The sequence below is a fragment of the Mesoplodon bidens genome (genome assembly GCF_964165515.1).
Source record: "Mesoplodon bidens genome assembly, chromosome: 10".
NCBI classification, from domain to species: Eukaryota; Metazoa; Chordata; class Mammalia; order Artiodactyla; family Ziphiidae; genus Mesoplodon; species Mesoplodon bidens.
Genome location: NC_138172.1, coordinates 40,985,394 through 41,008,567, shown reverse-complemented (window position 1 = coordinate 41,008,567; position 23,174 = coordinate 40,985,394). Strand labels below are relative to the sequence as shown.

The following is a 23,174-nucleotide window of genomic DNA, read 5'->3' as shown; positions in this document are numbered from 1 at the left end:
TGTATGAATGTTTGAAGTTTTCCACAATAAAAAATTTTTAATTTTTAATTGCAATATGAAAGAGGATAACAAATCTCCAAACAAGTAAACAACAGGAGACGACGTGTGCACATGCAGCAAGCAGAGAAGTGTGCTGGCAAAAGATATGTATTCCTGTTACCATCCAATCACCCACTTACCCACAATTAAGGCCCATTTACCAGGTTGTGGCTAAGCATTAATCCCCTGACCCAAGCAAAAGTAATCACCAGGATTCACCCATCTGATTCAGCATTTATCTCTATGGTTGTAAGAATTTAACTCCCCAACAATAATCCTCCCCCACAAAAAAATCATAAATATGTAACCACAGTAAACATTATGCTATGATGGGAAGTATTTTCCATAAATTAACTTTTGCCAAATAACATCAATACACAGTTCTACTTTAGAGTCATTTAAAAAATATATTTATTTATTTACTTGGCTGCTCCAGGTCCTAGTTGCGGCATGTAGTATCTGTAGTTGCAGCCTGCGAACTCTTAGATGTGGCAGGTGGGACCTAGTTCCCTGACCAGGGATCGAACCTGGGCCCCCTGCATTGGGAGCGTGGGACCTTAGCCACTGGACCACCAGGGAAGTCCCTACTTTAGAGTCATTTTATTTGAAAAGATTCAAAGTGAGAAACTTTAAAAAAAAACTCAGCAATGGTAAATATAAAACTGTTTTGTGTTTGGGAAGGAGAATATTAATATTCTGAATATTTGAATCCATTTTCCACCCATTTGCCAATCTCTCTGGATAAGGCACCACTGTGCTAAATTTTCATTTCGTGCGAAAATTATCTTTTGAGTTCTCAAGGTAAACCTAAGAACAATAAAGGATTTTGTACATCATTTTGCAAATGAGAAGTCTGGATGCAATTTCCACTTCCAGATACCAAATTCCAGATAAATACTATATTATAATAATAATGTATAATGATAATAAAGCTAGCTATTCCATAAAATAGAATTTTATCAGAACTTATATACCATGGGTTTTTTGTTTTGTTTTGTATCTCAAATGTCAAGTTATACTATATTACAATTTAGAAAATGCAGCTCATCTACAGCCCTAGCCGTCAAGTCCCTACCCACTCTAAAATATTCCCGCCATCACAGAGGGGCAGTAAGTGACATAAACAACTCACTGTAAGAGGTCAAATCCTATGCTCTATGACAAAGAAATACTGCAAGTTGACAAGGCAGATGCACACCTCACAGAGAAACAACAAAGGGTAAAATAAAATGATAAAAGGACTATGACAGGACTATGACTTAGAATTAACAACAGTAACTAATACCATATCCAGAAGTTGAACTAGGCAGCTGGTTTTCATGCCTACCATCTACACCGATGAGAGCACTGAAAATCAAAGCTGACACTATGTAAACACTAACCAGTACACGGTTCAGCCAAACTTTTCTGTTCTAGGGCCTTCTGTCCAGAAGGCATGCTCCATCCAATTCCTCTTCTCCCCCATTATATGTTTTCAAAACACCTGATGAGGGGGCATAACAGAGTAATATGTAAGAGCAAAAGCTTGAAAAGTCAGAAAACTGGATTTGAAAACCAACTCCAATACTTTTTAACCTAAGATGCTAAGAGAAACGGTGGCCAAACAGATTATCTATAAAACTGAGATAGTAGTACTGTAATTACTTCAAAGATGATGAGCAGAGAATATCTATTTAAAATCCTCTATACAGAAAATATCTGCAAACAATGCAACGGACAAGGGGCTAATATTCAAAACATACAAACAGCTTATACAACTCAGTATCAGAAAGAACAACCCAATCAAAATATGGGCAGAAGACCTAAATATAGACATTTCCCCCCCAAAAAAGACATACAGATGGCTAACAGGTACATGAAAAGATGTTCAACATTGCTAATTATTAGAGAAATGCAAATCAAAAGCACAATAAGGTATCACTTCAAACGGGGCAGAATGCCCATCATCAAAAAGTCTACAAATAATGCTAGAGAGGATGTAGATAAAAGGGAACCCTTATACACTGTTGGTGGGAATGTAACTTGGTGCAGCCACTATGGAAAACAGTATGGAGGTCCCTTAAAAAACTAAAAATAGAACTACAGTACGATCCAGTGATTCCACTCCTGGGAATATATCCGGAAAAAATGAAAACTCTAATTCGAAAAGATACATATACACCAACGTTCACAGCAGCACTATTTACAATAGCTAAGACATGGAAGCAACCCAAGTGCCCATCAACAGAAGACTGGCTTAAGACGATGGGATATATACATACAGTGGAGTATTACTCAGCCATAAAAAAGAATGAAATATTGCCACTTGTAGCAATGTGGATGGACCTAAAGAATATTATGCTTAGTGAAATAAACCAGACAAAGACAAATACTATATGATATCACTTATATGTACAACCTAAAAAATAATACAAATGAATCTTTATACAAAACAGAAAAAGACACAGAAAACAGATTTATGGTTACCAAGGTGGGGAGGGGACAAATGAGGAGTATAGGATTAACAGATACAAACTACTATACATAAAATAGATAAGCAACAGGGATTTACTGTAGAGCACAGAGAATTATACCCAGTATCTTGTAATATAACCTATAATGGAATATAATCTGCAAAAAAACCAAATCACTATGCTGTACACCTGAAACTAACACAATACTGTAAATCAACTACACTTCAGTTAAAAAAATAAATAGTGAAACCCTCCATAGAGCACCTGCCACATAGTGCTCAACAAATAAGAACTGTGAGCTATCTGAATTACGTATTTGAAATATTCTCTAACAATAGTCTTCACTACTAGAAAATAAGCATGGGGCTTCCCTGGTGGTGCAGTGGTTACGAATCCACCTACCAATGCAGGCGACACAGGTTCGGGCCCTGGTCCGGGAAGATCCCAGATGCTGCGGAGCAACTAAGCCCGTGCGCCACAACTACTGAGCCTGCGCTCCAGAGCGCACAAGCCACAACTACGGAAGCCCGCGTACCTAGAGCCCATGCCCCGCAACAAGAAAAGCCACTGCAATGAGAAGCCCGCGCACGGCAACGAAGATAGCCCCCGCTCACCACAACTAGAGAAAGCCCACGCGCAGCAATGAAGACCCAACGCAGCCAAAAATAAATAAATTAATTAAAAAAAAAAAAACCCTGGTCTTTCACCACAGATAGTTTGAGAAACACTAACTAAACCAGAACATGCACGAATTGTCTTTATTCTATTTGGAACCCCTTACTTTCTAAATAATTGATAACTGAGTGCCTAGAGCCCGTGCTCCAAACAAGAGAAGCCACCGCAATGAGAAAGTAAGTATTTATTTTTCTACTTTGGGTTAGTAGACAATGCTAAGTTGAAGCATATACAGAAAGTGTCCACTTTCTGTATGTTAGGGTTTAACTGCTAATAAAGTTCTATTCTTCACTCCTTTCACCCCTATCGTACCCAACAGACCAAGAAAAACAGAAAGCCAGACTTTCACTTTAAAACAATGCCTCCAGAAGAGTGCAATGTGTGGGGATTAAACAGACCTTAAAAAACAAAACCAAACAAAAAGGTTCCCAGAAGCTTCACAGTGCTCATCCAAAAATCTTCTTTTGGATTTCTTTTTTCCTTCCCAGATTCCTGAAAATACACTACAATCACTTTTTACCTGGGGCTTTGAGAAATTTTCAATATGTTCAGACCACATGCCATTTATTAAGATATTTTCTTCCAGCTTCTAGCCCACACTTTCCACACTCTAGTTTGTTAAAGTATGATTAGGACCCTATAAACTACATTTCTCCTTTGATAGTAATAGCATGTGCTACAGGAAGAATCAAAGTCTGGAAAAATAAGAGGGAATATATATGCTCCTTCTTATTGGTCACAGTTCCTATGTGTATGGACCCATTAATGCATTTCATCCTGGCATTGATTCCAGTTTCTACCTTTTTTTCAAAATCCCAGACCAGTCTGACTGCAATTCCTCACACACAAGCACCAGCTGCCCAATACCCCTCCTTTGGAAATTTCAGCTCCAAGAGGGGCCCTACTCTAAGCTTCTGGGTTCTGGTAACCACACCCTCTTCCCTTTTTTCTCCCAGCCCTAGGGCAAGTAGCTACTTCTGCCTTTCTGTTACCTCAGTGTCCCCTTTTCATTTTCTTAGTTCTCCAAAAACGCTTTTAACCAATTCCTCACATTAAATTCTGTTCTCCTGACTAGTATGAGAAGAACAACATGAAAGTTTAAAACTCTTTCCTTGAAAGCTTATCATAAAAGAGAAACATAAAATACAAGTAATTATTCCAACCTGTGATATCATCACTCTAATGCCAAGTTGGGGCTTCTTACCAAGCCACTCTAAAAGCATGAAACTGGGGACTTCCCTGGTGGCACAGTGGTTAAAAATCCGCCTGCCAATGCAGGGAACACGGGTTCGAGCCCTGGTCCAGGAAGATCCCACATGCCACGGAGCAACGAAGCCTGGGCGCCACAACCACTGAGCCTGAGCTCTAGAGCCCATGAGCCACAACTATTGAGCCCACGTGTCACAACTACTGAAGCCCGCATGCCTAGAGCCCATGCTCTGCAACAAGAGAAGCCACAGCAATGAGAAGCCCACACACCACAACAAAGAGTAGCCCCTGCTCGCCGCAACTAGAGAGCTCCCGCGTGCACAAAGACCCAATGCAGCCAAAAATAAATGAACAAGTAAATTTTTTAAAATAAATAAATAATAAAAAGCATGAAACTGGGATGGGTCATGCTTTCTGGAAAACGTAACACATTTAAAAACTGTACATAAGCAGTCTTGAAAATGAGACACTCGCTATATGATTGTTCATTAGTGCTCTGGAGCAAGTGTATGCAATTTTTTTATAAAGAGACAGAAAGCAAGTATTTTAGGCTTTGCAGGCCCTGCAGTCTCTGTCACAACTACTCAACTCCCAACATTTTTTTATGAAAACAGCCATAGACAGGGACTTCACTGGTGGTCCAGTGGTTAAGACTTCGCCTTCCAATGCAGGGGGTGCGGGTTTGATCCCCGGTTGAGGAGCTAAGACCGCACATGCCTCCCTGGCCAAAAACCAAAACATAAAACAGAAGCAATATTGTAACAAATTCAATAAAGCCAAGAAAGAGAGGAAGGAAGGAAGGGAGAGATGGAGGGAGGACTGGAGGGAGGGGCCACAGACTGCTGTGAATGAGCGAGCATAACTGTGTTCCAATAACACTTTATTTATGGACATAAAATGATATGAAGTTGAAATTTCTAACATGTCACAAAATATTATTCTTTTGATTTTTTTAACCATCTAAAAATATAAAATCATTCTTAGTTCACAGGCTGTACGAAAACATGCAGGCAGGCTGGATTTGGCCCAGTGGCCTGTTTGCCAACCCCGTTCTAGATTGTGCCTCTTACAAAATCAAAGTATTATGTTCATTGATGGACTAAAAAAAAAAAAAGAAAAAGAATTACTCTAGCCAACCTAGGTTTAAACTATAATGTAACTAACCTGAAACGTTAATGTTACTTACATTACAAAACAATGTTACTTACCCTCCTCAAACTTCCTTTTAATGAAGACTAAAGGTAAGAAAATTTACTAACAGGGAAATTTCAAAGTATGATGCGGGTTCAATTTAAATATTTGCCAAACTTGCGTACCTTCTTTCTACCTCTACAGCACCATAAAATAAGCACTGGTTTTAAAATTAACCTTGAATAATGTAAATTTCTAAATCAGAGATTAATTGAATTGGGGTCTTAATGATGTTCAACTGAGAACTTAGGTTAAAGTAATAATGGTCCCCATTTCCCAAACAATTCTTCAAGTAGAAAAAACATCTACAGACATTAGCAAGTTACACTCAAGTTTCTTATTTCAAAGTAACCATGATTGTATAGCCTCTCCTGTTAATCCGCAACTACTTTGATTCCTTAGTATCAGCAATGAGGAACGTCTCTTTGGCATCTTATGCTCCCACAAATATGTTCATTATTGCTACTTATGAACTGTGTCCATCTGTCCAAAAACTATGAGTTAAAGTCCTAAGAGCACCCTTGAACTAGGACTACCTCAAGGCCTGGGTGCAGTATGCACTGGTAAGACAAAAAAAAAAAAAAAGCACAAGCAGCAGTGCAGTAGTATGCATGACACGTGAAAGGCATAAAAACAAACATCACGCCTCTCAACGAAAGGCAAGTTCTCTACATGTGTACCTCTCATAGTTTTCCTTAGTTTATGGAAAGACAACAAACCAAGGCTTGAGTTTCATATGGGATTAAGAGTTCCTAGAACCTCATTTCCAATGCAGATTTCAGATTAAAGGCACTTGGCCAAAGGGGCAGACCTGGATGATCCACATATCCAGTGTACCTTTTGCTGAAATGATGTCCAGGCCTCTAATCCTCTAGAATACATATCTGCAAAGTCAGACGAAAGAACCAACACAACTAGGGAATCCCCTGCACCTTCCAAATTGAACTATCATAAGCACCTCAAAACTAATCCAGAAGACCTCTAGGAAAACAACTCAGAATATAGAAATCCAGCTGATTATGAATGGCAGCTATTCCAAATATTATTTCTTAATACCGTTAAAAAGATAGTCTTTGACAAATTGGTAAATGAAGAGACTTTTGCTCAAGTTGTGGTACTACCATTAAACTAGCTAGTGAGCATAGCTTTAACTTCTTTGGGCCTTCTTTTCCTTTCTTATTCTGTAAAATAAGAGGCACTAGCTCCCATGCCCTTTAAAATCACAGCCATGGAGAATAAAGACTTAAATATAAGACACGACATCGGGGCCTCCCTGGTGGCGCAGTGGTTGAGAGTCCGCCTGCCGATGCAGGGGATACGGGTTCGTGTCCCGGTCTGGGAGGATCCCATATGCCGCAGAGCGGCTGGGCCCGTGAGCCATGGCCGCTGGGCCTGCGCGTCCGGAGCCTGTGCTCCGCAACGGGAGAGGCCACAGCAGTGAGAGGCCCACATACCGCAAAAAGAAAAAAAAAAAAAAAAGACACGACACCATAAAATTCCAAGAAGAGAAGGTAAGCAAAACATTCTGACATAAATCCTAGCAATGTTTTCTTAGGTCAGTCTCCCAAAGCAATAGAAATAAAAGCAAAAGTAAACAAATGGGACCTAATCAAACTTTTAAGCTTTTGCACAGCAAAGGAAACCATAAACAAAAAAACCTACAGACTGGGAGAAAATATTTGCAAATGATGTGATGGAAAAGTGCTTAATTTCCAAATTATACAAACAGGTCATACAACTCAATAACAAAAAAACAAACAACCCAATCAAAAAATGGGCAGAAGACCTAACTAGACTTTTCTCCAAAGAAGACATACTGATGGCCAATAGCCACATGAAAAAATGCTTAACACTGCTAATTATTAGAGAAATGCAAATCAAAACTACAATGAAGTACCACCTCACACCAGTCAAAATGGCCATCATTAAAAAGTCCACAAATAAGGGCTTCCCTGGTGGCACAGTGGTTAAGAATCTGCCTGCCAATGGAGGGAACACAGGTTGGAGCCCTGGTCCAGGAAGATCCCACATGCCGCAGAGCAACTAAGCCCATGTGCTACAACTACTGAGCCTGTGCTCTGGAGCCTGTGCGCCTAGAGCCTGTGCTCTGCAACAAGAGAAGACACTGCAACGAGAAACCCGCGCACCGCAATAAAGAGTAGCCCCTGCCCACCACCAACTAGAGAAAGCCCACACGTAGCAAGGAAGACCCAACGCAGCAAAAAATTAATTAATTAATTAATTAAAACTTTAAAAGTCTACAAACCACAAACGCTGGAGAGGGTGTGGAGAAAAGGGAACCATCCTACACTGTTGGTGGGAATGTAAATTGGTGCAGCCACTGTGGAAAACAGTACGGAGGTTCCTCAAAAAGCTAAAAATAGAGTTGCCATATGATCCGGCAATCCCAATCCTTGGCATATATCCAGACAAAACTATAATTCAAAAAGATATATGCACCCCTATGTTCATAGCAGCACTATTCACAGTGGCCAAGACACAGAAACCACCTAAATGTCCATCGACAGAGAAATGAATAAAGAAGATATGATATATATGTACAATGGAATACTACTCAGCCATAAAAAAAGAACGAACTAATGCCATTCGTAACAACATGGATGGACCTAGAGACTATCATACTAAGTGAAGTCAGAAAGACAAAGGCAAATACCATATAATATCACTTATATGTAGAATCTAAAATATGGCACAAATGAACTTATCTACAAAACAGAAACAGACTCACAGACATAAAGATCAGATTTGTGGTTGCCAAGGGGAAGTGGGGAAGGGAGAGGGGTGGACTGGGAGTTTGGGGTTGGTAGATGCAAACTATTACATTTAGAATGGATAAATAACAAGATCCTAGGCACAGGGAACTATATCCAATCTCCTGGGATAAACCATAATGGAAAACAATATAAAAGAGAGAACATCTATATGTGTATAACTGAGTCACTTTGCTGTACAGCAGAGATTGGCACAACATTGTAAATCAACTATACTTCAATAAAAAATTTTTAAAAAAGAAAATTACAGAGCTAAGCAATTACACTTTAAAAAAAAGCATCAACTATCCTACAGAACAACAAAAGCCTCAATTTTTAGAGTACCAAGTTTTCTACCATTTTTCAATGTCACAGCTTTATGGTATATCCAAAAACACCCCTTGATTTATCACTGCATTTGTAGCTTCCTCACTTCCTTTTGGCTCCTAATATTCATAAAGAGATAAATGAAACTACTGAGCTGAAGGATCTGAATAAAAGAGAAACAAGAGTAAAGCACACAGGCCTAGCTTAAATAGGTTATCCATTCCGGAAAACACACAAGTATAAAACAACTAAAAAGACTGGGGCGGGGGGGGGTGTGCGGGGGATGTAACAAAGCACACTACACTGTCCCACCAAAGGCAGCTGTCATAATCTCTCTCAGACCACCACCATGAGATCTCTAATTTTCATTAGTTTGTCTCCACCAGGATCAACAGAAGAAGACTAAAAAGTGTCTTGAGCACCAATCACTCTCATCAGCTCAACACGTACCACTCAGTACCCTGACCTCCTCTCTCCTAATCTAATAGTTATTTAAGATGGTCTTTCAATGTCAGTTATTATTAATGCTGCTATTCACTCTATGAGGAAAATAGAATAATGATAGTTATGAAGAATCAGGTCAACTCAAACATTTATCAATACTAAGCACATACTACTATGTTCCCAGCTGCTAGTCACTGGGATTCCTCCATTTAAAAGAATAAGTCTCTAAAACATATTCATCACGGTCCTTGGATTTTCTGGTACATAGGACTACAAAATCCCTTAGGTCCTAGCAACAGAACCAACAAGTCTAGATCATGCAAGAGAATGGATGAATGCTAAGACAGACAGGCTCCAATGAAATGTTAGTCTTTCTTGATGCTGTGTATTAGTAACCACCCAAAGTACCTTAAAAGTTGGAGAATTATAAAAATACACATGTATACAAATACATCTTTTAAAATACTTATATGGAAAAAAATTAAAATACTTAAGCAATGAGTACATTTCACAAAAGCACATAGCTAACAAATTTTGCAGCTAGCATATGCACAGCTGAAAAACATGTCCTATCATAGGTTCCAACTCCTGCTCCAATTTCATATCCTCTGACACTATCATTATCTTCTCTAGTAATAAAGAAAAGGAGTCAAAGAAAGGTGAGCACCAAGTATTTTTTGGTAGTCTCACTGTCTCTCTATAATACACGTGAGCATTCTATAACTGGGGAAATACCTGTTTTATACTCAACTACCACTGTTTCAATTTGTTACTATTTAGTTATTAACATTAATTCATCAAACTGCTGTTAATCTGCCAAGAAAACTCCATACTATATTTCTCATAATTTATACAATTGGTTTCCTAAATAATAATACACCCATAACAGATTTAATTTTTTAATGGATACAGTAAACTTAAGCTTAAATAAGATACCTATGATGGTGACCTTGAGGAAAACTTTAGTAGTACATTTTCACATATTTCTAACAAAATATTTTATTGTACCTCAACAAAATTCAACTGTTTACTATAGATAATCCTTAACTAAATTTTCAGCACAGAAGCAGTACCATAAAATGTGTAGCTTATGTTTTAGAGTTGATATAGATACTAGAATTGAGAAATTATGGAAGAGTTATATATTTAACCAGGCAATTTTAGAAAGTCTGTGTGTGTGCTCAGGTTCAGAAAAATGGACTTCCAAAAAAAGGTTTTTGCATCCATCTATACAATTTATGAAAAATGTTAGCTCTAATTTACATTCATACAAAATTCATAAAAATCTTAAACATGGCACCCTCCGCCTACTAAAGTAGAGCCTATGTAATTAACAACTATCCACCAAGAAGCAAAATATCACACAAAAGACTCAAAATACAAGTTAGTCCATGAGTCTCCAAAGAGCTAATCATGAAGCAAATGTTGGTGATTACTATACAGCCCTCCCCAAAGAGAGTCTAACTGTACTTGGCAAAAAGCGGGCAGCAGGAAGAGCTACAGTCAGAAACCACCACTTGCTCCAGGTTCTTAACAAGCTCACAGCTGTGCTCCCAGTAAGCAGACCTGGTAGCAGCCTGCCAGCACGATCAAATTCCTATCAATACCCGCACCATTTTAAGGATATTTTCACTTGTGAGATGTTAGCACCGGACAGAAAAGGCATTCTAAAATAAAAAGCATCTTTAGGAATTCACACCAACTTTAAACCTCCATCTAAATGACCAAAGTATTTTGCTCAGTTGGAAAAGATATTGAAGCAACCATTGAGCTTGATTAAGAAAAAAAAAAAACTACCAAATTAAACATAAAGGACATTATACATTAATTCTAAAGCTAAGGGACTCAAATACAACACCTGATTAGTGTATGGTAACCAAGAATGACAAAAATTGCCTCTCATTTGAATCCATGAAAGTACACTTCCAAATATAATTCCCATTATGAAAAAAAAAATAAACCTATTGAATTTTCATTTGGCTAGTTTGTTGGCTAGCTTCAAATCAACCATTTTCAATAGACTATACTTCAATACCTTGAGTTTTTAAAATAAGCAACCAACTAATCAAAGGGCAGGAATAAAAGCTATTTAATCCATCAGCACCAGACAGGACAAACAGAAATAAGCATGGACAAAAAAATAAAATTTTAAAAAAGAAAAGAGAGAAATATAGGAATCAAACTCTAGAGAGAATCGCAAAACACCATCATAAACTACCAGATACACTTGGAAGGAGACACTTGCCACACAGCACATATCCTAAGGCCCTTTAAAACCCCTCAACATGGTAAGAAAACAAAGCAACTTAACATAGTACATCCACAGTATAGAATATTCCCTGTTAAAAAAAGATAAGCATATCTTACACGTAAATGCAAGTATGTAGATGATATAATATGTGTAGTAGACAAAAACAAAAGGTCTGGAAAGGTATACACTAAATTGCCAGTAGTGGTTACCTCTTGGATGTGGGATTTGAAGAGATGGAGCCAGAAAGATATGCTAAAGGTGGATTTTTACTTTTTCCTCTATAAACATCTGTATTATCTTACCCTTTCACAATAAGCATTTATTGTTTTGGTAATTAAAAAAAGAAACCATTTCAGGGCTTCCCTGGTGGTCCAGTGGTTAAGACTCTGCGCTTCCATGCAGGGGGCACAGGTTCGAACCCTGGTCAGGGAAATAAGATCCAGCATGCCGTTCGGCATGGCCAAAAAAATAAATAAATAAAAATAAAAAAAGAAACCATTTCAAAACTATTACCAGACATTGTTATTGTTTTCAAAATATCACACTGATGGTTAGTACAAAGAGATAATAGTAGTAAAGTACCTTCAAACCTTGAATTTAAAGCTCTATCCTCAAAATAAAGAAGACTAAGAGACATGACAATTAAATCCAATGTGTAATCCCAGACTGAAAAAAGAGGACACTATTGGGATAACAGGCACACTTTAAATATGAACATATATCAGGTGTAATATTATAAATGTTAAATTGCCTGAATTTAATCACTGCATGTTGGTTATCTAAGAGAATGCTTATTCTTAGGTAATACTATGAACTATTCAGCAGTGAAGGGTGATGGTGCCTACACCTTACTCTCAAATGGTTCAGCCAAAAATAAACAAACACAGGTATATGTGTTTTTATATAGAAAGATAAAGCAAATGTGGTGAAATTTCAACTACTGGTCAATCTAGGAGAAAATACGGGAGTTCACTATACTATTCTTAAAACTTCCCTGCAAGTTTGAATTTTTTTTCAAAATAAAAGATTCCTTCCCCCTAGAGAGTGGATCTCTCTCAGAAAGGGAAAGGAAGAATTCTAAACCTGACTTTCAGTTACACTAGGTGTAAATGTTTCAGTTTCTAATATGAAATGTCTCTCAGGGTCTTACAATAATAGCCCTTAATGCATTACAAAATAAGGTGCTCTATAGTATCCTGGAAAAATTAACAGAAATGATGAAGCTAGTCAACTTTTGATTCTAGCATATGACTATTATAGCTTCTCTGAAAAAACTGACAATGCTCATAGAACACTAAATATCAGGGTTAAGAAAAATTATTATAAATATCTGTTAAAGAGTAAATCATAATGCATTTCAATTTAAAGGGGAATAGATTAAATCAATTAATCACTACAGTGAAAAGTGGCAGAGAAGATTTGAAACACAAAAGTCCCACTAACACTAGAAAAGTATGATTGATAGTTATGTCTTGGCAGTTTGAACATTTCTTAGGAAAACACAACTGTATCAACAGTTGCTTGATACCCTTCTAAAGACATAGTGTGTCAGTAGAAGAATGGTGGGCCTGAAATCTAGATAAGGCTAGAGCAAATAGGGACATGAATTTTGGAGAGGTATACTCTATCCTAAGTACTAGGATAGTTCCACCAGGCTTTCTGTGATCATCAGGAAAGCCTCCAAGTAATATTTTGGCCTCCCATGTACCTACCGAAGACTGTACCCTGGCCTGTAGAACATACCTCAATCACTACAAAGCTATTTCTCTCTTATAAAATAACAAGAACTGAATTATGTACTGGCTGCAAAGCTACTAAAGGTCCAGACCATATGTGGAATCTGGTGACCACGTTATTCTTTCAGTTGGCTTCCTATGGCATCTCTATCCCCACTGTAACTTAGATGAGTTATGAGAATTTTATGAGAACGCGACTATCCTCACTGCTTTATATTTTATTTGACATGCTGAAGTATTTTTTCCCAGTTAATAAACTTTATTTTTGCCAAATTCACCATGCTTTTCATATCATGGTGCCTTGTAAAGTACTGTTCTTTCTAGCTGCATCTTTCCATCCAATACTAATAATAAAAGAGTTAACACTGTCCTAATTCTTAAATCCTCATAAAACCCTTTGTAGAAAATACTGTTATGATCCTGACTTTACATATAAGGACACTAAGGCACAGAGTCATTACAAAATTTGCCCAGGTTCATAATGCTATTAAGTAAAAGAGGTGAGATTCTAAACCAGGAATTAGGATCCAGAGCTCAAGGGTTTAACATTTTTTGTGCCTTGGACCATTCTGCAATCTGATGAAGCCTGCAAATTCCTTCTCAGCTTTTTAAATATATGAAATAAACAAAGGAGACCAATTACCTTGGGGACAAAAAACTCAAATGTATGATATAGTAGTATATATATGCTTCTCAACAATCTAGTGGTGGATCTCCTATTTACTGTAATTTCTATGTAATGATGAACATAAATAATATCTTGAGATATCTACAATAATCACAATATAATATCTGTGATTTGTACTAGTAGTAAAATCACAGGTACTGTTAATAGTACTGTAGTTTGCTGTTTACATTAATAATTAAAAGGAATGCTAACTTCTAGTTAGAGGTTAGTGAAGAGGTAATTTTCCCCCTAAGTTTATGGATGCCATCCATGTTAACACTGCCCACTATATCAATCTTCTTAACACTGCAGTTTAAAAAAGGACCAATCCTGGGTCCTTCTCTCTTTCTACATTGGATCTCTTGGTGATCTCATCCAGTCTTGTGGCTCTGAATACTACTTAAGTTGATGACTACAAAGTTTATCTCTAGTCCAGACCCTTCCCCTAAATTCCAGACTTGGATATCAATTCAACCAGAATGTGTAACAGGCATCTCAAACTTACCACGTCTAAAACTGAACTCCTAATCTATTCCCCAAACCTGTTCTTCTCACGGTCATCCCTATCTTAGTTGATGGCAACCCCATCTTTCTCACTTCTCAGACCAAAACTCTTGGAATCATCCTTGACTCCTCTCTTACATGCCACATCTGATCTATCAACAAATCGTACTGGTTTGATCTTCAAAATATATCCAGAATTCAACCATTTCTATCTCCTGTTACCGCCCTGATACAAGTCACCAGCATCTCCTTGCTAGATTTCTAGCTTCCTTACAATTATAAGTCTCCCTGCCTCTACTGTTGTTCCCCCCCTACAAACTGAGTGATCCTTTAGGAGCTGAAAGCGTATCATGTCACTCCTTGGTTGAAAACTCCAGGCAAAGTCCTTATAAAGCCTCTACCAAGCCCTGTGAAATCTGTACCCCACCCCAACATAATGTACTATTACTTTTTTGTTCATTCCATTCTAGCCATACTGAGCAGAACTCACTAGGTCGGCCTCAGCACCTTGGAACAAACTATTCCCTCTACTTGGAAAGCTTTTTCCCCAAATGTTAACGAGGCTAACTTCCTCCCTTTTAAGTCTTTGCCTAAATATCACTCTCAAGAAGGCTCAGTTCACCTTATTTTAAATTTCAACATCTACCCCAGAAATTCTGAACCCCCTTACCGTGCTCCATTTTCCAAAGCACTTAACTTTGAACATTCCATTATTATTTATTGTTTATCACCCCGCACTAGGAGGGGTGCCCACACAAGCAAAATTGTTTCGTACACCACTCACCTCTAGTACGCCTATGTTTGGCACAAAGTAAACATGCACCTATTAAAAAAACAGCACTTCTATCATTGTAAAGTACTTGCCTGTGTCTCTCATTAGCAGAATACCTTGAAGACTCTGACTGGATCTAATTTGTAGTGCCCTCAACACCTGGCCTGGGGCCTGCCCAACAGCAGACACCTAACACAGATACTCAGGTGATTACAGCCACTTTCACCTGAAACACAACCCTATATGCCACAGGAAAAGCCAGGTCTTACAGCTGTGTCTGATTAAATACTTGGTAGAAGGCAAACACAGAACATCAGGTTCCAACTGTTACTTCAATCAAACTGAGTTTAAGTTTCATGCTTCATTCCTTCATGTGTCTAAGAAGCATTTCAAACTATCTTAAGTCTAAAGAGGTCACTTGGTCATTCCTGCCCCCCAGCCATGGCACCACCTCTCTAGCCCACCTAATCTTTTCATGCTTGACTTAAAATCCTCTTAAGTGTTCCTTGATGACCCCAGCTAGAAGCACTTACCCGTGCCATGCTCTGGGCCAACTGCTTTCCATGTTATTCTCATTTGATTCTCCCAAAAGCCCTATGAAGTTGCTTCCATTATGACACCTATTTCAAAGATGAGAAAACTCAAACTTGGAGAGATCAAACCACTTACTCAAGGTTCAACGAGTGTTCAAACACAGGTCTGCCTGACTCTGAAATCCAAGTTCTTTAACCCTCCACTATACCGCTTTTCTCTCTCCAATATTACGAACCCTAACTAGTTTATACATACACTACCTCATAGGATTTGCTGTCACTTCACTTATCTAGGCTTCAATTCCGGCATCTGTAAAACAGGGGATATCGTTTAGGATGCCTCCTATCAAGACCCCTTTCAATTCTTAGAGTATTATGAAATAAAACATTTTATAATTCTTTACATACTCCAAGTAGGTTAACACACACACACACACACGTGTATTTTAGCACTTAGCCACTGCTAGAAATTAGAAATCTCCACTGCCAAAAAGCAGTGAAAATAAAAACTCCAAGCCCTTATATAAAAAAAATAAAACATTCTTGATTCCTCCCCACATTCACATCTATCAGAGATGCACTTCTGAGTCCATTTTCCCACGTAGTATGAAAAATTATGTTTTCCCCCAAGAACTGTAAGAATGTGATACTTAAAGCTTCGGGACTTCACCAAACAACCTGGTAAAAGGAACTGAAAGCAGCCACTTAGCCCATTTAGGAGCTAGCATGTTATTTTAGACAGGACAAGTGCTCAACAAGCGTTTATCGGATCATGATACAGAATTTTTTTTTGGAGGTTTTCCAAGTCTCAAACCAAAAGCCTATAAAGAGCCACACCAAAACTAAGGTAAAATGTGTCAAAAGAACGTTATCTCTTGGAATCATTCTGGTCATAAAAGTGAATTTCATTTGAAATCCCTATCAACTGTTAAGTTTGAAATGAGTCACATTCGTAGGTCTAGACTTCAACCAACACCAGCAAATGGAGTTTAAGGATAGCTTTTTAAAACAATAGTCTTGTGAGGATGCAGAGAAAGAAGTGAATCCAGGCTCTGGAGTGGAAGCTCTCTTGAGATATCAGATACAGCAGCAGACACAACCCACAACAGAAAAGTAAAAATGTCCTAGGCTGAAAACATACCGTTGGGCAAAACGATATTTCGGTTTTCTAGAATACTGTCTGTTTAGAGAATCCTCAAACGATTCTTGCTTTTTAACAAAGTCTTCAAAAGGAGTAGAAAGTCATCCGTTCAGGGTAAGAGGTTGCTGCTACCAAGGAAGTAGAGTGTCCGAAAGTGTGCAAATCTCATAATCTAGTACAGAACGTATGCCCCTGCGGATGCTTTCACCTTCGGGCGGAAAAACCAACCCGGTGTCACCTCAACATTGGGGCCACTCAAACCTCGCCACCATTACAAAACCGAAATGCCAAAGGTGCAGAATATAAAGCCGGAAGCACTACCAGGCCAGGATCGAGTTCCAGGAGAAAAAAAATCAAAACCGAGAGCGCAGCGCGGGGCCCTCGGCCGCCTTGGGCCGAGAGACGCACGCTAGGCCCTTCCGGTCGGAGCCGCCGTCGCCGGTAGGCCAGGCGACGGGCCAGGCTTTCACCCGAGCCCGGGGATTCGCGGCCTACCCTCGCCGGTGCCCTCTCGCCGAGTATGGCACCGGCTGCTCCTCCGACTCGGCCCCTTCGTCTGTAGCGCGGTCCGCGCAGGCCGCGAGGAGCCGGAGGAGACCGCCGAGCCTCGGGCCGGCCGGGTCGGTGAAGACGCGGCGGTGGCGGCAGAGGCCGCGCCGCCCCTCCCCCACCGGCCCGGCCCAACCGCCGCTGCGACGCGAGTAGCGGCGCCAACGCCGGGCCCAACTGCCGGTCCCCGGCGGCCCGGACAAGGGGCCGGTGGCGGCGGCGCTGGCCTGCTCCCCACGCCGCCTGCGCGAGTCCACCGCAGGCCCGTTACTCCCCGCGCCACAACCCGTCAGGACGCGCCACCCTCGGCTTGCGCTGAGGCGGCCGAGGGCAGCGGGAAGGCGCTGAGCTGATACTTACTCAGGAGTCGGGTGCTCGGGGTCGTAGAAATCCCCCATCTTCGGAGGCGGCTGCGGCGGCAGCTGCTTCATCGGGAGCGGCTAGAGACGGCGACGCGAGCCCCCTCCCCGCGGCAGGGCGACGGGAGGGAGGGGAGGGGAGGAGGCCGCTGGTCCGACCGCGGCGGCGGCGGCGGCGGCAGGGGCGGCCCGCGTCGCTTGCTCGCTCGCTCGCTCCCTCCCTCCGGCGCCCGCCCGCCGCTCTCTCCCCCACACACTCACACCGGGAGCGACGCTAACCACGCCCTCCCCTCTGCAGCACAGGCCCGGCCCCTTAAAGAGACACGCACCCGCCGCGAGTCCGCCGCCAGTCGGCGCGCGGGCAGCTGCGGGTTGTACTCAGGCCGGAGCGGGAGGAGCGGGGGGAGCGGGAGGGGCTGCGCGCAGCCCGCGGACCCGGCCCGACTTCGCCAGCGACTTCCTGGAACAATAAGCTCCAGGCCTGAGCGCCGTTGGCCCGCCCCGGGCCGAGAGCCGCTGCGCCGCGAACCCTCCCTCGGGCCCGCTGTGGCGGCGGCGCGCTGAGGCGTGACCCGGCGCGCCCCGGGGTTGTTTGCCGGCGACGACGGGGAAACAGCCCGAGCCCGCCGGGACACTAGCCTGCCTGCTCCGCCGCTCTCGAAGACCTGCCCTCCCGGAGCGCCGGAGTCCGCAGCGGCGCCGAGGGCCCCTCCCCCGGGCCTGCGGGCTCTGAGGTAAGGCGGTCGCCGCTTCTCCCGTGCCTCTCCCCCGTCTCTCCTTTATTTTTCCTTCCTTTTTCTCCCTGTTGCCTCTTCATCTCGTCCCCTCAGCAAGTACGGAAGCGGAGCTAGGCTGGGGATTCGCCCTAAAGCCGAGCTCTGGGGACGCCCCTTCCTACCTCCCGCACCCGCTGGGTCGGCTGGGCGCCGTCGGCTGGTCCCCGTCCGCCTGTCGCCGGGCTGCGTTCCACCACCCACACCTCCACCTGGAGCTGTACGTATTCTGCCCCCACCCCAGCATCTGGGAGCTGCGGATCCCGTCTTCTGCGTGGTTCTTAAAGGCCTTGGAGGAAATGTCTTTTAAGAAAAGGTTATTAATCACTTTCCTGCAAAAATGACATGGTAAGATGAAGTAGGATAACTTGAAATGGCTGTGTGTCTGTTATTTTTGGAAGGAGAAACAAGAATACATAAAGCCATTAGCTAAACTCTAAGGGAGGGTCATAAGATCAGATTTTTTGTAGTTTTTTTTTTCCACTGTAATTTTGAATCGGATTTTACCAGCAAACAATTGGATGGAGGTATGTGTTATGGACTGAATGTGTACTCCACCCCACAAATTTATATGTGAAATTCTGTCCCCCAAGATAATAGTATTAGAAGGTGGGACGTTTGGGAGGTGATTAGGTCATGAGAGTGGAGCCTGCATGAATAATGGAATTAGTGTCCTTATAAAAGTCCGTTGAGTTCTCTCCTTGTCTGCCTGAGGATACAAGGAGAAAGCAGTGTGCAACCCAGAAGAAGGTCCTCACCAGAACTCAGCCGTTCTGGCACCCTGATCTCCAACTTTCAGCCTCCAAAACTGTGAGAAATAAATTTCTGTAGTTTATAGCCACCCAGTCTATGTTATTCCGTTTTAGCAACCGACAGTGTAAGAGACTAGACATCCTTTACTAACTCTTTTATATCGTGTGTGTGTGTGTGTAAACACACATATATGTATGTTGTCACTGTCTGTTAGTACTTTATCATCATTGTTTCTCACGTGGGGATTATTTTGGCTTTTTTGTTGGTTTTTAGGCATGTCATGCAGGTCCAGAGCTTGTCTCACTCCCTTGGTTCAACTCTCCCATGGCCACTTCTTTACAAACTATGAATATTACCTAATTTATCTGCTTTTTCTCATTGTAAGATGAGAATATTAATGTGGACAGGACCTCACTGTTGTAAGGATCCAATGAGATAATATTTGTAAAGCCTTAAACCTTCAATAAATATCAAGCACTCACTCAGAAGTTATAGTACAGTGGTTAAGCGCTACAAGGCATTGTATACCAGCCCACCACTTTCTAACTTTGTGACATTAGGCATGGTTACTTTTCATGCTTCCAGTGCCTCATCTGTAAAATAGAGGTATTATCCATTGCACAGAGTGTTGTGATTATTGAACTAAATTGTATAAAACATCCTTGCACAATACCTGTCATTGAGTAAGTGTTATGTTTTAGGCTTTGAAAGAATAGATTGGAGCCCTGTGCCTTAGATGCCACATAGGCCATTGGGAGCCACTTGACATTGGACAGACAGGAAAGGGCTACTTTAATTATAGGTGGAGGTGGCTAAAATAATTTAAGTATGAGGTGATAAGGACCTAAACTGAGGTGAATGAGAAAAAAGCAGTCAGTTACAAGTTTCCTGTTTCCTAAATAACAAAGTAAATAGTTCTCTTGCAGGAGGTGCAGCTGGTCTTCATAATACCTGGTCTTAAGATAGCATTAGTCTGGTTAGAACCCAATGCAATAAGCAGGCCAAACTATGGGATTCAGTGGGAAATACTAAGCCCCAAACGTAAATAAATGAACCGAGTTTTTACAGGCAAGATTGTTGGAAGATTGAGTACCATTTAATGGCCTCATCTATCTCTGTACTAGGAGTTCTCTGTACACGTATTTTAAATTCAAAGAGAAGGCATCCTTGGAACACATACTTGGGCCTGACCTCTTGATCAAAGCTGTGTGATAATTTGGTCTTTAGCCTATAATTGACTATCTCCTACTTTCTTACATAAAACCTTTTACAAATATGTTTGAAGGAAAAATGTCAGAAGTCTTAAAGTAAAACATATTATAAAAGGCATTCTATTCTTAGAGTGCTAAAACCATAGAAATTTTCATAATTGCTCCTGCCATTACTACTGCTGTAGGCCCAGAGCACCCCCATCTCAGGGGGACCCAAACATAGCCAGTAGCCATAACCCTGAAACAAAGTTGACTAGGGCATCTCTTGCCTTAGGGGAAATGGAAGGCCAAACATCAGATATTGCCCACAGTTATGCTCCTGTTACCTGGATGGGAAAAGAAAAAATATAATTGAGGTGGAGGAGAGAGCACCAGTTGATTGCTTGAGCACATTCTTCAAAAATACTATGTGTAAACAAAATTTTTCAGGTCATATGTTGACAAGACAGTTCTTAGGACTGATAAAACACAGAAGCAATAAAATCAAGACACTGAGGTAGTCTGAGGTACCACTGGGTGGTGCCTCTTTTCAGTGTGCCCAAGTCAGAGCTCTGCTGGCTTCAAATGGGAACCTGGCTAAGGCTTTAGGAGAGAGAGAGAGAAAAGGTTGTTACCCCTCGAAACCTACAGCTGGGGCTGAGTGGGGAAGCTGCCCCTACCTACTTACCCTTGCCTCTTCCTGTCCCATTCTTCCCCCACCAAATCCTTCGCTGACCTAAGGATTGTCAGAAGACTGTATTCCTCAAGAAATGCCAACGTGGGAAGGGCATGCACGCCCCAGGCCTTCAGTCCTGCAACTCCCCAAGGTTCCTGGCTTTGCCAAGAGGGGACAGGGTTGACAGTGGCAACAAAGTCAATGTGGGCAGCGTGAGCAGGACAATGTGAGCAGGGCAATGTGGGAAACCGTATCTCTACCCATGTGCTCCCACAAACACCCTCACGTTGGCAGAATTAGGCCCATTCTTAATGGCCATAGCCTATGGTTAATAATGGTCTGCCCATGTATAAAAGGTTGAATTTAATATCAGAGAGGCAGTTTGGGAGTATACATGAATGATATACAGAAGGCTGGGTTATATCAAGATAAAATGTTTGAAAGTTGAAGCTTGCCAGTACAAGGTTTATGAAGATCACAACAGTTTGTGAGACACCTAATTAATTTCCTTGATTATTTAAATATTATCTTGAATCTATTCCCTGATGTTAATGTTCCTGTCATCAGTTTGTTATTTTCTAGTCCAGTGTTCTTTTGAATAGAGGAATTGTTTTACATATTCCAAAAATGTATTTTTCTTTATTTGGTCTCTAGGAAACCAAAATTGGCTGTTACTGTAGTTGCACATTAACCATTATGTCATGATTACAAACAGGTACATCCTAGCATTAGAATAGAAACGTGATGTGGGTGTCTATAAGCTGTTATATACAGTTTTTTAATGCTGATTTACTGCTTAGTTTTAATAGATCAATATGTCATTCTGTTGTAACTGAAACTAATTCTTTTCCATTAATTAAAAATATAATGAACAAGGTGTTTTTCAAAATATAAAGTATGTTACTCTACAAATGAAAGACTTGGATCAAGTGGTTTAAATGTGTATTTACTCTTCTGTAGGACAGAAATATATATAACCAACATCTCAGCATTTGGGGACCATGAAATGGGATAATGTCTGAGAAAGTACCTAGCACATGTAAACTAATAGCTATACAGTAAAAAATTAGATACCTTATAAATTTATGTAGCTACATGAGACTCAACAGAATTGAAAGTTATTTTAGATTTAGTCAGTATACCAAAAAAAGCATCATTTAAAATAATGGTTATTTTAACTGTTCTACACAAATCTTTCACACTCTTTGGCTCTGGAATACCTTCCTTGGGGAGGTGTAATTACAGTTGATTTTTATTCATGTTTAATTAGCACATTTCAACACAAGTTAAGAATATAGAAAACAATACAAGACCTACATTGAGCCCTATTACATGTATTATTTGTATCAAGCCAAGAACCTTCCTATATATATAGTATTATACTCTATAGTTATCTTTTCTGTTTCATACTGCTTTGTTAACTGACTTGCATTACATAAGTCTATCTTCCCAACTCTTTAAGTTTGTTTTATTACTTTGCTACTTTTTTTACTTTTTTTTTTCTTTTAGAAGCTCTTAAAATGTTCACTTTGAATTTTTCTATCGGGACTAGATTGTTGTGCAGTTAACAGGCTTCTATAAGTCTCCTTCATAAGTTCCTACAAGCCAACCATGTCTCTGAGCTTGAAAGTACTGACGTAAAAGAACCACAGGGACTACCCTAGTGGTGCAGTGGTTAAGAATCCGCCTGCCAATGCAGGAGACACGGGTTTGATCCCTGCTTCGGGAAGATCCCCCATGCCATGGAGCAACTAAGCCCGTGCGCCTGTGCTCTAGAGCCTGCGAGCCACAACTACTGAAGCCCGTGCGCCTAGACCCTGTGCTTCGCAACAAGAGAAGCCACTGCAATGAGTCTTGCCTGCGCACTGCAAGAAGAGTAGCCCCCGCTCGCTGCAAATAGAGAAAGCCCATGTGCAGCAGCAGACCCCACACAGCCTAAATAAATAAATTAATTAAATTAATAAATTAAATTAATTAATTTTAAAAAAAGAACCACAAACTTTAGCCCTCAAGTATACAGGAATATCGTTATTAGGTAATTTTTTTTGCAATATGTGTTAATCTTGTCTTCCCTACAAGATAATCAAGCACTCAGGGAAATGATTATAGTGTTTGTTTGTTTTTGTCCTGTTTTGTTTTGAATCTTGGCACCCTTTCAGAG

The 23,174-nt window shown here is 40.8% G+C and overlaps 1 protein-coding gene across 4 annotated transcripts in view; it reads right to left on the bottom strand.

The window, feature by feature from the left end:
- The window catches only part of SETD2 (SET domain containing 2, histone lysine methyltransferase), a 120,358-nt gene extending 102,485 nt beyond the window's left edge, over window positions 1–17,873 (bottom strand). For all 4 annotated transcript variants that reach the window (XR_014016893.1, XR_014016894.1, XM_081246579.1 and 1 more), the window contains exon 1: window positions 17,623–17,873. Coding sequence is in view for 2 of the 4 variants with exons in the window: in XM_081246579.1 (XP_081102705.1) it covers window positions 17,623–17,693 (71 nt within the window). In the remaining 2 variants the exon portion in view is untranslated. The remainder of the gene's footprint in view (window positions 1–17,622) is intronic.
- Between the last annotated feature and the right edge of the window lie 5,301 nt (window positions 17,874–23,174).